At 40.7% G+C, this 17,531-nt stretch overlaps 1 protein-coding gene across 2 annotated transcripts in view; it reads right to left on the minus strand.

Annotated features, from left to right (window-relative positions):
- lpcat1 (lysophosphatidylcholine acyltransferase 1) overlaps positions 1 to 17,531 on the minus strand; it is a 144,062-nt gene that overhangs the window by 89,178 nt on the left and 37,353 nt on the right. Inside the window, exons 2-3 of one of the 2 annotated variants that reach the window (XM_048562098.2) lie at positions 6,697 to 6,780; positions 6,111 to 6,325 (exon numbers count right to left, since the gene is read on the minus strand). In XM_048562098.2, the coding sequence (XP_048418055.1) occupies positions 6,111 to 6,325; positions 6,697 to 6,698 (217 nt within the window). In that variant the 5' untranslated portion in view covers positions 6,699 to 6,780. The remainder of the gene's footprint in view (positions 1 to 6,110; positions 6,326 to 6,696; positions 6,781 to 17,531) is intronic. The other variant, XM_048562080.2, reaches the window with a different exon arrangement.

Here is a 17,531-nt window from a genome sequence, read left to right on the forward strand (position 1 = left end):
CCTGTGGAGAAAACATCACAGCCAACTTTGAGCCCAGTGATCCAGGCTAAGATTCTGTTCTGATGAAGGGTCACCAGACTTGAAACGTTAGCTCTGTTTTTCTCTCCACAGATGTTGCCAGATCTGTCAAGTTTCTCCAGCACTTTGCCTTCGCCTCATAATTTAATCTCTTTTGGCCTTTCATCCCAAGGCAGACTATCCTCATTTTTCTCCCATTCTCCTCTTTTACCTGCCGAATACCTATTTCCTTTACCGTTTCCCAATATGCAATGAGAGGTCATCAACTCAATATGGTAGAGCTATTTCTCTCAATAGAGCTGATATTAGATGTGGTGAACACATTCACTTTTGCAAATTATGTTTTATATCCATGTTCAGCCTAGATTATAATGAAACCTGAAGCTAAGTGATTCTGTCAGGAAACCATCAGTGGACAGATTGTTGATTGGAATAAAGTAAACATTGTTGACAAATTCTTGCTGATATTTAGCAGTAGGGCTGATAGGGCAATAATTGTATGAGTTGAGTCAACAATGACAGCCTTTGACAAGATGCAGCATTCAAACAAATCTAGCAAATAGTCAATAAAGTTGAAATCAATCAGGTCCAAGGAACTCTTCCCCATTGGCTAGTGTCATCATGAAGTTAGATCATAATGGCAGTTGGAGGGTATTTCTATCACTTCCAGGACATTGCTACCAGGGGTCTCACAGATGTGCACAGACCATATCAGCTCCTGTTTCATATAGATTGCCTTGCCAAAAGGCCAGAAATTGCCTGGATACGTTCAAAGCTGAACTTAGACAATGTTTACACCACTTAAGTACAAGGTAGTAAATATCAGCAATGAGAACAAAACTAATAACCTCTCCATGATACTTCAACATCCTGTAGGTTACTACCAACCAGAAACTCAGCTAGACTAGCCAATAAATTCTACAGATACTATAATAAATCAAAGGCTTGGTATTCTACAGGGAGTTGATCATACTTTTACAAAGCACAAGTCAAGAATTTGATGGGATATTTTCCATTTGCCTGGGGAGGTGCAGGCAACAACATCCAGAAAATTAATAATATCCAGAAAAAGGAAATTAATTTGATCTTTCTACTATCTTGAGCATTCCACCTCCGTCACTGACATTTCACAGGACAAGTAGTACTAGTAAATACAGATTAAGCAAACTGCTAAGGTGGTAGCTGCTGCTGCCAGGAACAGAAGTTCCAAGTCATACGCCAACCCAACATGGACATAATTAATGCAAGACTGGATCGGAAACAGACCAAAAAATACTGGAGTTTACCATCATTAGAGTTCTACGGCATCCAGTAATATGTCCCACAATCCTCTTTACTTAGGCATCTGTAGTGGGTATTTAAATTACAATTTTATTCATATCCAAAATATTAATTTTTAAAAATCCAATCTTTAAGATAGAACATTTACCATAAAGTGTTCTAACTACTATAGTTGCACACAAAACTATAAAAATTGATAACATGCTGACGTTAAACATGTGTAGTGTCAATTAAACTGCTGGAAGTCAGTCTTCACTAATAAATTAATTAAATATCCATGGAGCAAAAGGTGGACAGGAAATACCTACAATAACTATTCACTAGACAGAAAAGTGTTGGGAAACCTAATGGGAATAAAGATCGCTAAGTCCCCCAGACCTGATGGGAAGCATCCTAGGATATTAAAAGGAAGTAGCTATTGAGGTAGTGATGTGCTGGTAGTTGTCTTCCAGGAATCCTTAGAGTCCATAACAGACACAGTCTATTGGGAAACTGCCCATGACAATTTTGTTTAAAAACAGAAGAAAACAAAAACAGGTAACTCCAGACCAGTTAGCTTAATGCATATTACTGGAAATAAAGGAAATAACAGCACAGCATTTAGAATTACAGAATCTATCAAGCAGAGTCAGCACAGCTCCATGAAGGGGGAAATCGTGGTAAACTTACTAGAATTCTTTGAAGAATTAAAAAAAACAAAGCATTGGATGCAATATTTTCAGATGATGTTTGATAAGGTATCACATATTAGGCTGCTTAATAAGCACTCAGCCATTGGAGGTAGTGTATCAACGTGGATAGAGGATTAGCTAAGCAACAGAAGTTAGAGTTGAGATACGGGTGGCGTTTTTAGGATAGCAACTTGTAACTGGTCACAGGGATCGGCGCTGGGCTACAATTATTTACCATGTATTAATGACTTTGAGGAAGAAAGTCAGTGCACTACAACCAGAAATAAGTGGAAAGGCAGTGGGGAGGATGATAAAGTCTACACAGGGATGGGTTAAGTGGGCAAAACTTGCCAGATGAAACAATGTGAAATGAGGTTATCCATTTGACAGGAAAAGAATAGTTGAATATTATCTAAAGAGAAAGACTGCAAAAAAAAAGGAAGACATCGGGATACTCATTTATGAGACACAAAGAGCTCGCAGTCAGATTTTGTTATAAATGGAAAGGGAAATGGCATATTGGCCTTTATTTCAATAGAAATGGCATTTAAAGTGGGTCATTTTGTTAAAACTGTACAAGGCAGACTGCAGCCAGAATACTGCCAACAGTTTAGGCTAACTTAGGAGGAAAGATATTTTGGCATTGAAGGTAATAACAGAAGATTCATTAGACTGGTGACAGGCATGGAGGGAGTGTCTTATAGTTGAATAAGCTGAATCTGTAGTCATTACAATATAAAAGAATGAATGGCAAACTTAGTGAAACGTAGAACACTACAGCGCAGTACAGGCCCTTTAGCCCTCGATGTTGCGTCAACCTGTGAAACTAAACTGAAGCCCAACTAACCTACACTATTCCATTATTATCCATATGTTTATCCAATGACCATTTTAATGCCCTTAAATATGGTGAGTCTACTACTGTTGCAGGCAGGGCATTCCACGCCCTTACTACTCTGAGTAAAGATACAAGATGCTTTGGGGCCTTAAAGTACAAGCAAAAAAGGCTCCATCCCATTCTCTCAATCCCTCAGTCTCTGTCATATACGTTCAGGTGAGGCCAACTTCGACAGGATAGCCTCAGAAATGTCAACATTCTTCCTCAACCAAGGACTCCCCAGCTCTGTTGTCGACAGGGCCCTCAAACTGGTCTGACCTATTTCCCACACTTCTGCCCTCATCCCTTCTCTTCCCTCCCACAACAGCGATAGGGTTCCTCTTATCCTCACCTACCATCCCACCAGCATCCACATCCAGAAGATCATCAGACACCATTTCCACCACCTCCAGGAAGATGCCACCACCAGACACATATCCCCCTCCCCTCCCTTGTCCACCTTCCGCAGGGACCGTTCCCTCCAGGACACCCTGGTCAGCACTTCCTTAATTGCCAACTCCTCCCCAGAGCCCTGTAAGTGGTGAAGGTGTAACACCTGCACATTTACCTCCTCCGTTTCCGGTATCCAAGGGCCCAAAACGTACTTTCCAGGTGAAGCAATACTTCACCTGCACTTCCAAGAATCTAGTCTACTGTATTCACTGCTTACAATATGGACTCTCTATGCTGGGGAAACGAAGCATAGACTTGGCGACTGCTCCGCAGAACATTTACACTCTGCTCGCAAAAAACTACCTGTTCCCTGCCACTTCAATGCACCACCTTGCTCCCTGGTCAACATATCTGTCTCTGGCTTGCTGCAGTGTTCCAGTGAAGCCCAGAACAAGCTGGAGGAACAACATCTCATCTTCCGCTTGGAGACCCTACAGCCCTCTGTACTCAACATTGAATTCAATAATTTTAGGGCCTAAACTCTCCCATGTCCTAGCTGCCCATCCCACACACCAGGCCTTGGCTTCACATAGCCTACCACTACACACCCCCTGTAGTTAGTCACTAATAGTCCCCATTAACAACTATTCACCCTCCCAACCTGATTGTTAGCAACTCCTCTGTCTGTCCAACTGTGTGTCTTTCTCTTTTTGTACTCTATCCTATCCTTTACTCCCTACTCCACCAACCTCCCTATTTTCTGCATTTGCCCAGCCACCATCAGTTCTGAGGAAGGGGCACCTGACCAGAAACGTTAACTGTTTTCTCCTTCACAGATGCTGCTAGACCTGAGCTTTTCCAGCAACTTTGTTTTGTTCCTGATTTACAGCATCTGCAGTTCTTCTTGTTTTCAACTAATTCCTCTGCCTAGCAAGGTCAATAAAGATGAATACCCCTCAAGAGAATAGGTGGGCAAAGGCAAAGTGTTTGACAATCAGAGCAACACACAATTAGCAGTGTAATTTGAGGACTCTAGAATGTCCAACGGTCTAATTGATTCAATTTAATAAATGACATGCAATTCAACTTGCATTATTTTAAAAGTGAGGATTTTACAGAATACAATGTGCAGCTGGGACTTTGAGCACTAAATTTTTCACTTGAGGAACAACTTTTACATTCAGTAATTTATCATGTTCTGTTTATAACAAATATAATGGCTGAATTAAACTGGGCTTCTTCAAAACCGTAGGTCATTTTCTAGAAAAAAACACAATACCATGTATTGCATGTTTCAATTATAATATGGCAATTAGATGAAAACTTCCCTTTAGCATGAATTCAAAGTTACAAATTAGATGCCTAAATCATGTCCTTAAATAGTGTTATGCCTAAGATAGTTATATTTTAAAAGTGTCACTTTTAATTCAAGTTAAGTGAGCATGTGATCACCTACTTGCTCTTCTGGCAGTTAGCCAATGTGATCTGGTTGCAATGGGGAGCCAGGGGCCCAAAGCAAGCCTGACTGCACCTCAAATGCCAATTTTTACACTTAGATGCAAAGAAGGAGCAGCTGGCTCACTGAAAGTGGACTTAGAAAGCAAGTGTGCCCTAGAGCACAATAAAAAGGAACAACACCTGTTCTAAGCAACGGGCTATTTCCTGTGAAACCAAAAGCTGAATTTAGGTGGGAATGTCAAAGAGAGAACCATTGGAAATTTAAGGGCACAGATTCATCCGTGGCACAGTCATGAGTCGCTGCTGGAATAGGCCTTGGTACTGAAGTAGATTCAGATGACTGAAATGACATTTAATAAGTATTGAACATCATGTCACAGCCAAAATGGAAGAAGTGAGTCTATCGGAACCTGGGACTAACTCAAAGCTTGCTCCTCTAAAGACTATACAGATTTTTTTGATGGCTGCTATTCAGTATAGATGGGAGGTTTGCATAAGAGCAAAGTATAGTTCCATTCATAGCAGATTCCAGAAGAAATTGCCCTGGAAATTGAAGATCCTGCTAATTCCATGGTTGGAATCCTTAAATTTTCCATTTAAATTGAAGAATTGAAGGGGTTTAGCTGAAATTAAGTCAATAGTTACGCTGGAAAGTTACTGCTAATACTGCTAAATATTCAAAAAGCTGAATATTAAATAAGGATTGCATTGTGTTCAGACTACAAATCAGCGCAGAGAAGAGAACTGATTTACACTGTCACAACAGTGTAACTTAGTTTATTCAGCAACCAAATAAAGCATCAGCAAATTCAACTGCCTTGTGGATACTTCCAAGCTAAAACCTTTCTGCTAAATTAAAGTATATGTGCATGCCTGTTTGTAAAATCTTCAGTGTTAAAGCATTCATGGGAATCTAGTCATAAATACTCAAAACAAAATAACTATGGCATTTGAAGATTCTTGACTAAATGGCTGCATTGCAACTGCTTATTAAAAGATTAACACATTACAATTTTGGTAGCCAATTTAGTAATGTTTTAGTAAATAGATGTGTGTGTAAACTGAATCTCCCATCAGAACAGTGTAGAAACATTGTGTTATTGTTTCTGGCAATGGGTAGAAAAAGTAAACCAGTGGTTTATGAAAGTCACCTAACTACACAATGCAACAATAATGTGAATTTAGCAGCCACACTTCAGGAATAAGTTCTGGTTTTTCAGTTCTCCTTGTGACTCAGCTTCCAATATCTGAAATCAATTAACATGATACAGATATGCATAAATGTGTCAACTGCCAATGATGTTAGTAAATGGTGAGTACAGGGTCAGTACAGCAGTCTTGTAGTAACAGGCATTATGACCAATCCTGCAATTTTACATCCATTACATCACGTTCAGTAAAGAATTACTTACTTCCCCATATAGGAATGTCTTTGCTTTCTGCCTTCATTACAATGGAAGCCATGGTCATGGTAACTGGAATTGCATCAAAATATGAAGAATGTGGTGCTAATGTCATTATAGGTGCTTCTTTGGGCAAAGCACGACGCCCTTTTATACTCATCCAATGAAAGCCACCCGCAAACCACATAGCTCTCATTATCATTTTCAGCAAAAAATCCAATGTCCTACAAAACAAAATATAAATGTCAAAGACCACAATTTTCAAGCAAATGATGCATTTTAGAATCCAACAGTTGTGAAACCAGAGAACTTGCAAAATCTTCTATTAAGCTTAGTTCTTAACTGTCATATCAGGCTTGAAATGTTGATGCGGTTTTTCATTCCACAAGATGAACCAGACCCATTGGTTTTGAGTACTTTGTTTCAGATCTCTAGCATCTGCAGTATTTTGCTTCTATTTCTATCAATTTAAGTTGTTAGTCAACTTGAATCAACAGCGCTGGTGCGTTCCTTTAGCAGAGGTGGCAAATAACTAGATTCGCTTCATATATATATATATACACACACACTTGAGGAAAATAACAATTTTTCTTACATTTCCAATTAAATGATGGAACTCGTTTACTTATGAGAATCACTAAGTAATAGTGGGTTTTCTCTTGGATCTGCCTCGGTCCTCCTGCAATGATTAGAGGTTAGAAATTCTTAGTATTTTAATTTGTAATAGAATTCTGTCATTTAACAGGAATTCAAATCATTAAAGCCAGAAGAACAAGCGATTCAATGAGTTTGAAGATCATTTTCCTTATGCCTGTTAAAAAAAGTTGGTCCTTGAACACCATGGACAGCAACAGAAATTGGTGGTGTTTCCACGCAAGCTTGATGCCAATGCTCACACTATCAAATTAGAAATACAGCTTTGATCCTTCATAGTCAAGGAGTCAAAATTCTGAAATTCCACAATACACTGAGTATACCAACACAAAAAAGGATTGCAATGGTTCAAGTGATTGATCATCTCCTCCTTGAAGGCAATGAGAGATGGATGATAAAACACTGCCATGGTAATACCTACATCCCGTGAAATCAAGGAAATAAAAGATTTATTAGACACAGATTCAAAACTTCGTACAGTGCAATGTTAATTGATTGCTACTTCAGGTAGCATTTTTCTTTTTTATTGCACAATCAACTGATCCACATAATGGGACTTTTGGAATCATGGTAAGTAGTATCTACTGGACAAAAAGTATAGCATTCATGTCAACAAAGCCAATTTAATATAAAACGCTGAGAAACTATTAAACTACAGACTTGAGAACAGAAAACAGAACATGTTGCAATAAAAGCTGAAACCTCAAAACGTATGAGTACCCCTCTCAAACCAAGAACAAAAAAAGGTGGCCAAACTGCATAGTCCAGACCAGAATTTACACAGATCCCTGCATTGTTAACACTAGACTACTAAGCAGTAATAACAGTAATTTCCTATCAAAAATAATAAAACTTTAAAGACAAGATGGTTCTGTGAAATTTCAGTTATGCAGTATGCTTAACAGCTGTTCAAGCCATGAGCACATTTATAGTACTTCGTCCATTTTAGGATGTGTGCATAATTTTACCCTGACACAAAGACTTTCGTTATGCTTGCATTAAAGCTCTCACTAAAAGACTAAGTTTTCTCTAATCTTTCTCCCTGCAAACAGGCTCACTGGCAAAAAATTAAACTCTATCTCGACCTTTGTTTCTCCATCTGGCCGGAAGTGGAAGCTACATTGGAAAATTTTCTTGAATAAATTAAAAGCTGAGCTTTGGAAGCAAATTCTACAACAAAAGTAAAACAGTTGCTTCTGAACTGGATAAAATGTTTTTTTCTGTCAAAAAGCAAGGAACTGCCAATGGATGACTACATATTTCTGTTAACTCTTAGAATCAATGTAATATTGCTCAAGATTAATCCTGGTATTTTGGGGAAAACTAATGAGGAGATTAGTCTCAATTCCATGTCTGATATGCAAAAATCAGAACACAAGTGAAAGGACCAAAGCACACTCATGGCAAAAAAAAAATGCATTTCTCCTTCTCCCCCAATTTTTTTAATCTTTAAAGACGTAAATACTCAAATGGTGCCAGGTCACCAAACACGTTAGAAATAAGTGATTTTAAAGGCAGTAACAGGTAAGAAAAAGCAAGGCTGGTTCGAATTAGCCAGCGCTGGATATACTTTTGGAAAAGCAACAGTTAATACTCTCGATACTGGGAAGCTTGACTCAGATACAGTCCCTACAGCAAAAAGTGTAAATAATTCTAAGTATGAGAAACTGAAACCAACCAAACTAGTAAACTAGAACAGGAATCATCAAGTGATTCTAGAAGCTTTTGAAACCCCTCCAGAACACAACCAATCTGGCCTGAAATCAATACTAGGTTGTATTCCAACAGGTTTATTTGAAAATGCAAGCTTTCGCAGCGTAGCCACTTCACCAAGAGATGTGAGAAAGAAGCACACAGAACATAGATTAAGTAAAAGATCAAAGGGCCCCCCCACTTAGATGTATTAGCTAACCTAAGTTGCTGTTAAATCTTTAATCAGTTAGAAGGTTTTAATTGATTAATATGTATATATAAATCCATGGATGTCTTTCAAGTCACTGCCCTGAGAGAACTAAAGGTGTTATCATTGTAAAGGAGAGGTTTTTTTTAAGGTCTGACAATGCACATTAGGTGTGAGGCTGTGTTTAGAATCTGTGTGTCGTTGGCTTGGAGTCAGTCTGGTTTTATTTCTGAAGAATGAATGTATAACATGCCTAATGACTGATGGATCATTAATTGTGTGCTTTTTGAACAAAATAGAACAAATTCACCCATGGATACAGGCAGGTGTGTGTGAGGGGACAGCCTGACAGAGACAGAGATGGAGTATTTTTGCAAGGGAGAGGAGAAAGTGTGAGTATGTGTTCTCTCTTTCATTCTCTTAGGGTAGCGACTCCAAAGAAAATTAGGGATTTACATATACTTATTTATCATGTAAAACTGATTAACTGATTAATGATTTAATAACATTTTAGGTTTGATTAATATATCCTCTGCTGAGACCCTTTGGTCTTTTACTTCTGAATTGTGCGTGCTCTGTGTCATTTCACCTGATGAAGAGCCCATGCTCCAAAAGCTTGTGCTTTCAAATAAACCTGATGGACTATAAACTTTGTCACGATATTTCTGACCTAGTCCACCCCAGTGCAACACCAGCACCTCCACATAACAACCAATCTGATTATTGATTGCGTATCCAATATCTCCAAGGAAGAGCACAAACCTAAGCATGTATTACTAAATTAGTCGGTTATTAACCATGATCAGTACTACCTTGTAACTAGACATGTATCAAGTCTCTCTCAAGGGGAGTGATAAGGCAAATAATTAAGGAAATGGGTAGGCGAAAGGGTGCCCTCGTGCCACCTCAGGAGGTTAATATTAGCCAGAAGGGTACTAGAAACCTCTGGTGATAATGAAGCAAGAAATTACATGGCAATGAAATCTATCTTAAGGAAGATTCAGAATATTGGCAAGTATTATTAGGGTACATGGGCATCATTAAGTAACCCACCAATTCACTTGACTTATGAATAAAACTAAGAAAGGGAATGATCTTTCCCAAAGTCATCAGCAGGGACTGCACCAAGCACCAAGAACAACTAACTAGGTAAAAAATTATGGATTGTGTTTTGTTAGATTTGAGAACTGCTTGTTGCTGATTTTGCCTGAAAATAATTATTTTCTGCAATATGCCATTATCAGGCAGATTATGTAGTGATTGCTTAAGTTACAGCAGGGACAGAAACAATGCCTCCTGCAGAACCACAATATAGCCATCAATAACAGGCCTTTTGATCTTGCTATCAATGTACAAACAGTACCACAGCCAATGAGAAACCCAGGTGATTAAAAGATGACCTAACAATCCAATGTATGGAAACAAACTGAGAACTATTATGTTACATTGCCACAATCACTGCCAATCCCAGAGTGGGGACTGGACACAAATTGTAAAAGGAAGTAATTCAATGAAGCAAACATTCTAAAAGAAATAAAGATTCACATCAATAATGCTGATAAAGCTTAAATATACCCATGAAACTAAATCATCTCTCATATGTTAGTAGTACTGCTGTTTGTTGTATTAATTTTATACCTACCAGGATGGTTGAGAGAGTGTTTAAGAATCACGTTGGGAGAACAGTATTAGAAGGGCAAATATTATTCCAGCACCATAATAAAATGCCCCCAGTAATAATTTTCTCACTTGAGCATGGCCAAGGGCCAACAAGTGGTGGTGGTGGCGGCAGCGGCAGGGGTGGGGGTGCTGAAATGACTGAATGAGGGCAAGGAGAATAGCAGAATGTAAAACAGGAGAGATGACAACAAAAAGGGCAAAATACAATAGAGCATATCAGATGGGAAAATAAGCCTGGAAAAGCAGTCAAGAGTGGGGCTAAGAGCAAAATGCATCCATAAGGAAATAGTTGGTGCAGCTCAGGTACAGTAATTGCATATTCATAACACAGAACATTTAAACATTGCACAAGTTTCAGAGGCTATGGGAATTGATCTGGATAGTCACTGAGGGCTTGGATGTTAGATGATGATAGGGACATACAGTCCCTGAACATAACGTGGGAGTTGAAAGTAGAGGACTCAGCACTTCACAAGAAAGTGAACCACATCTTGGTTTTGCCATAAATGACAGTTTATTTCATATAACCATTGTGATGCAAAAATGTGTAAATATGCTCTTTTGAGCCGTAAAACAGCAGAGTGTATTGTAGATAACAAAGTGTGAAGCTGGATGAACACAGCAGGCCAAGCAGCATCTCAGGAACACAAAAGCTGACGTTTCGGGCCAAGGCCCTTAATCGGGGATGGGGAGAGGGTTCTGAAATAAATAGGGAGTGAGGGAGAGGCAGACTGAAGATGGATAGAGAAGATTACACAGAGAGGTGCAGTGAGAGAGAGATTCCGAGGTTGGTCCGGAGGGAGAAGGGTAACTTCATCAGGTTAGGCATCCATTTGACTCAGAGGGCTTTCCCATGCTGTGCTGGTACAAGCTTGAACAAAAACCGCCTTGTTACAACCCACTCAGACTGAAGACACATTGTGTCCAATTCCCCTCAACAACATGATCATACTGAATGGCAGAGCAGGCTTGAAGGGTTGAATGGCATACTTCAGCTACTAATTTCTATGCTTCTAGGTTACTCCATTAACTGCAAAGCTACACAACATACAGATAATAATTTATATTCCAAGATGCTTCAAAGTGTGGTAACAAATTTCAGTTTTTTGTTCCATCACCACCTACGATTAGTAATTCATCAATTGTTTACTTACTTGAAACTTGTTCACTTATGAGATGGAGTTACAGAAAGGAAGGTCAGATCAAATGGATTCCAGGGAGCACTAGCCCATGGACACAAAATTGGCTTGAAGGTAGGAGACAGAGGGTGGTGGTGGCGGTGGAGGGTTCATTTTCAGACTGGAGGTCTGAAACTAGTGGTGTGCCACAAGCATTGGTACTTCATCCACTGTTTTTCATTTACGAAAACGATTTGGACGTGAACACAGGAGGAATGGTTCATAAGTTTGCAGACGACACCAAAATTGATGGTTCCGCGAACAGTGAAAGAGGTTAACAGAGTACTATGGGACCTTGATCAGATGGGCCAATAGGCCGAGAAGTGGCAGATGGAGCCCAAATTTAGATAAATGTGAGCTGCTGCATCTTGGAAAGGCAAATCAGGGCAGGACCTATATACTTAATGGGAAGGTCTTGGGGTGTGTTGCTGAGCAAATACTTTGGAATGCAAATACATAGCTTCTTTGAAAGCAAGGTCACAGGTAGGCAGTGCCTGGCATGCTTACTTTCACAGCTTACGAGTCAAGATGTCACATTGTAGTTGTGCAGGACATTGCTCGGGCCATTTTTGGAATAGTGTGTTCAATCTGGTCTCCCTGCTGAAAGATGTTGAATTTGAAAGGATTTCCAAGAGAAGATTTACAAGGATGTGTTGGGAATGGAGGTTTTGAACTACAGGTACAGGCTGAATAGGCTGGGGGTTTTCCCCTGGAGCAGAGGCTGAGTTTATGGAGATTATAAAATCATGTGGGGCATGGATAGGGTAAATAGACAAAGTATTTTTCTGCGGTGGTGTTGTAGGTGGTGGGATCCAAAACTAGAATGCACAGGTTTAGAGGTGAGAGGGGAAAGATTTAAAAAACCTCAGGTTGTAATTTTGGTCATGCACAACGTGATGCATGTATAGAACAACTGCCAAAGAAAGTCATGGAGGCAGTTACAATGACAACACTTAAAAGGCATCTGGATGATTATATGAATAGGAAGGGTTTAGAGGGATATGGGCCAAATGCTGGCAAATAGGACTAAAACAGATTCGGATATCTGGTTTGCGTGGATGAGTTGGACTAAAGCTTCCATTTCCATGCTGTACGACCCAATGGCTTTGTCTTGCATTTCAAAATTTGCCTAATACAACCGTGAAATCTGAACTTTTGTTTTTAACAGATTGGATTCGTCCTGAACATAACAGCAAGAATTTGCTTTTTTTAAAATAAACATGCCATGGGCAAATAGCCCATTAGTCTTCACAACTAGGTACCAACCCAATAAAGCCGATAACAGACGGCTCACCCATATGATACATGATCAGAGAAATAGGTTTTTAAGAAACTGGAGTGTGTTGTTGTTGTTGAAGATTTTTAGGTGAGAAATTAGAGACAGGACTCGATGGCTGAAGTCAGGTCTATCAATCTTGAGACCAGGTCAGAAGATTAGTGCGGTGATAGGGCTAGAGGTAGTTGGAGATATGAAGGGAGATTAACATGAAAAAAAATTGGCTTAGACTTGGAGATGACAGTAGCTAATGTAAATTAGAAAGGACAGGACAAATGGGTGGGTTTTAGATGAACTGTGGCCTACAAAAAGGAGGCTGGATAAAAGATCAAAATAACGTGAGCCTTAGTTTGGTTGTGGGTAAAGCGTTGGAGGAGATTATAAAAGAGATAGGATTTATAATCATTTAGAAAGGAGTAATGTGATTAGGGAGAATCAACATGGTTTTGTGAGGAGTAGGTTGTGGCCTCACAAACCTTATTGAGTTCTTTGAGAAGGTGAGCAAACAGGGGGATGAGGGTAAAGCAGCTGATGTAGTGTATATGGATTTCAGTAAAGCATTTGATAAGGTTCTCCACTGTAGGCTATTGCAGAAAATGCGGAGACATGGGATTGAGGGTGATTTAGCAGTTTGGATCAGAAATTGGTTAGCTGTAAGGCAGAGGGTGGTGGTTTATGGGAAATGTTCATCCTGGAGTTCAATTACTAGTGATGTACTGGAAGGATCTGTTTTGAGGCCACTGCTGTTTGCCATTTTTATAAATGACCTGGATGAGGGCATAGAAGGATGGGTTAGTAAATTTCCGGATAACACTAAAGTCGGTGGAGTTGTGCATAGTGTGAAAGGATGCGACAGGTTACAGAGGGACATGGATAAGCTGCAGGAGCTGGGCTGAGAGGTGGCAAATGAAGTTTAATGCAGAAAAAAAAAGTGTGAGGTGATTCACTTTTGAAGGAGTAACAAGAATACAGAGTACTGGGCTAATGGTAAGATTCTTGGTAGTGTGGATGAGCAGAGACATCTCGGTGTCCAAATGCATAGATCCCTGAAAGTTAACAACCCTATCAACCTGGGTGGCAAGAAGGCGTATGGTGCGTTAGGTTTTATTGGTGGAGGAACTGAGTTTCGGAGCCACGAGGTCATGATGCAGCTGTACAAAACTCTGGTGTAGCCGCACTTGGAGTATTGCGTAAAGTTCTGGTCACCGCATTATGAGGATGTGGAAGCATTGGAAAAAGAATGCTGAGGAGATTTACCAGGATGTTGCCTGATTATGGAGGGAATGTCTTGTGAGGAAAGACTGAGGGACTTGAGGCTGTTTTTGTTAGAGAGAAGGTTAAGAGGCAACTTAATAAAGACATACAAGATGTTCCAAGGATTAGATAGGGCAGGCAGTGAGAGCCTTTTTCCATGGCTAGTATGAGCAGACATAGCTTTAAATTGAGGGGTGACAGATATAGGATGGAAGTCAGAGGTACTTTCTTTACTCAGTAGTAAGGGCGTGGAATGCCCTGCCTGCGACAGTAGTAGACTCGCCAACTTTAAGGGCATTTAAATGGTCACTGGATAAACATATGGATGATAATGGAATAGTGCAGGTTAGATGGGCTTCAGATTGTTTTCACAGGTCAGAGCAACTTTGGAGGGCCGAAGGTCCTGTACTGCGCTGTTATATTCAATGTTCTAAGTTCTGATTAAGTTTGTGGGCAATATAGGAATGGGCAAGATTTTCAGCATATGAACTGGAGCTGGCAAAGAAATTAAACAGTCTGAGAGACGGGAGAGGACGATGGAATTGTGAAGTCAATTGCAATTTTCAGGTTACCATCTCATTCAACATGATAGTCTTGCTTGGAAGGTGTTAGAATTGTTGGAAAAGGGGCCAAATTCAACATCTTTAGTCTTTTCAATGTCTACACCAAAGAAACTGCAGAGTCCATAAGATCATGCCCTGTACAAGCAGTCTGATGCCACTTGGATATTCAAAAAGAAGTGCCAAGTGGAACATTCACCTCTGATATATGTTATTACTTCCAACATAGACACCAGAACATTGAAGTCAAGTAAAATGGCTATCAAATTCATCAGGTGCACGGGATGCAGCAAAAATCATTGACCTTTGACAACATCCCAGCTGCACTGCTAAAGATGTATCCTTCAGAACCAACTGTGCCATTAACCAAGCTGTATCAAGTATAAACAACACTGACTACCTGATAAATGCAGAAAGAACTACTGGGCTGCCATGTCCATTAATAACAAGTCAGATCCCGACAAGTCAATTTCTAGCAATGGAAGAGATGGAACGATTAACATTGCATCCCCCGACAGTAACAGGAAGGAGGGTAGCAGTGGGGACGATTGATGAGTGAACAGGACAGCCACTGTGGAAACGGACCCTGCAGAAGCTTCAAAGTGGAATGATATTCTTAGTGGTTACAATAAGCTGGTGGTGTGCAATGACACTAGGTGATCTTTCAAGCATGAAAGCTGGAGTTGGGTGGAGTAAGAAGTTGAGGACAAGGGAAATATTGTATCAGTGATAATGGGAACTGCAGATGCTGGAGAATCCAAGATACCAAAATGTGAGGCTGGATGAACACAGCAGGCCCAGCAGCATCTCAGGAGCACAAAAGCTGACGTTTCCGGCCGAGACCCTTCATCAGAGAGGGGGATGGGGTGAGGGTTCTGGTCAGTCCAGGGAAGACGGACAGGTCCTCCACATTGGGGAAACCAAGCGGAGGCTTGGGGACCGCTTTGCAGAACACCTCCGCTCGGTTCGCAATAAACAACTGCACCTCCCAGTCGCAAACCATTTCCACTCCCCCTCCCATTCTTTAGATGACACGTCCATCATGGGCCTCCTGCAGTGCCACAATGATGCCACCAAAGGTTACAGGAACAGCAACTCATATTCCGCTTGGGAACCCTACAGCCCAATGGTATCAATGTGGACTTCACCAGCTTCAAAATCTCCCCTTCCCCCACTGCATCCCAAAACCAACCCAGTTCGTCCCCTCCACCCCACTGCACCACACAACCAGCCCAGCTCTTCCCCTCCAACCACTGCATCCCAAAATCAGTCCAACCTGTCTCTGCCTCCCTAACCTGTTCTTCCTCTCACCCATCCTTTCCTCCCACCCCAAGCCGCACCTCCATCTCCTACCTACTACCTCATCCCGCCTCCTTGACCTGTCCGATTTCCCTGGACTGACCTATCCCCTCCCTACCACACCACCTATACTCTCCTCTCCACCTATCTTCTTTTCTCTCCATCTTCGGTCCGCCTCCCCCTCTCTCCCTATTTATTCCAGAACCTTCACCCCATTCCCCTCTCTGATGAAGGGTCTAGTCCCGAAATGTCAGCTTTTGTGCTCCTGAGATGCAGCTTGGCCTGCTGTGTTCATCCAGCTTCACACTTTATTATCTTGTTACCAAGTTACCATTTGTTTCATGTCTTTACAGCCATACCAAGTCTGTTATATTTAATGAATAAGAGTATCATCAATATACATGGTTGACAAATGCAGAACTGCAACCTATTCTACCAGGAACTTCATACATTTCAGGCAGAAACATGCAGCAGGATTTGAAAATTAAAACTACAGCCATTTGCAGTATCGAAGAACTGATTCCTTTTTGATAGCAACATGGAGTTAATCTTTAAATGTACTCACTCCCCGAATTCCTGCTTTTGCTTTCACAACAGAGCCATACCTTAAACCAGCAAAGTATCTGGTTTCGACTGGCATTATACTCAGTTAATGGGTGTCTGCAACTTGCATATCACATACACTCTTCCATCACCAAATGTTGCGGAAGTGAACGGTTAAGATGGAGTACCAGGTGCCAATAAATCAAGCTGCTTTGTTCAAGATGCTGATACCTTCAGTACTGTTGCAGCACTACTCATCTAAGAGTATGCCATCAAATGGACTTATGCATTGTAGTTGGTGGGCAGACGTTAAGGAGATAATAAATCCCAGCCCTTGACCTGCTCTTCTAGTCGAATTATATACGTATGTAGTTGGTCTATTTACATTTTGATCAATGGCAATGCTGAGGATTTTGATGGAGGTTTCAGCTATGGTAATAGTATAGAATACCAATAAGAGGTCATTAAATTCTCTCATTGGATGTGGGCAGTGCCTGGCATTTATCAGCACATGGATATAAACTGATGCAGGATCTGAACAGTCAAGAATTTGGTATCAACTTACCTAGTTCACAAAGACAAATATTGAAAAGTACTACACAAGAACATTTGGAAAAAGCAGACCAAACTGCTTAAGACACTTTTTTGATCTTTTGCTTGAAAGGTAACGAGATGGAAAGGTATAGCAAGGCAATTCCAGGGGTATAGGAATTAGTCAATCACAAGATACAGCCACCGTTGATGAAATTCTTAAAGTCACTGATACTCAAGAATACTATTAGAGAAGGTGGTGGGCCTAGAGGAAATTAGAGTTCTTTTGATGGGTGGGTGGGTGTGGGGAGGGGGTGGGTGGTGGTGGTGAGGTGGCAATCCCACCTACCGCTCCTCTGCCTATTTATTTCCTAGCTCTCTTCCCCTGTCCATTTCTGAGGAAGGATCCCAACTTGAAATGTCAATTTTGCTGCTCCTCTGCTGCCAGCCCTTCTGTGTTCCTCCAGCTCCACAGTGTTGTCTCCCACTCCAGCATCTGCAGTTCTTGCACTGGAGAAGCTCAATCAGTTTGGCACCACATGGAGACAGATTCAG

The sequence above is a fragment of the Stegostoma tigrinum genome, chromosome 2 (genome assembly GCF_030684315.1).
Source record: "Stegostoma tigrinum isolate sSteTig4 chromosome 2, sSteTig4.hap1, whole genome shotgun sequence".
Taxonomy (NCBI): domain Eukaryota; kingdom Metazoa; phylum Chordata; class Chondrichthyes; order Orectolobiformes; family Stegostomatidae; genus Stegostoma; species Stegostoma tigrinum.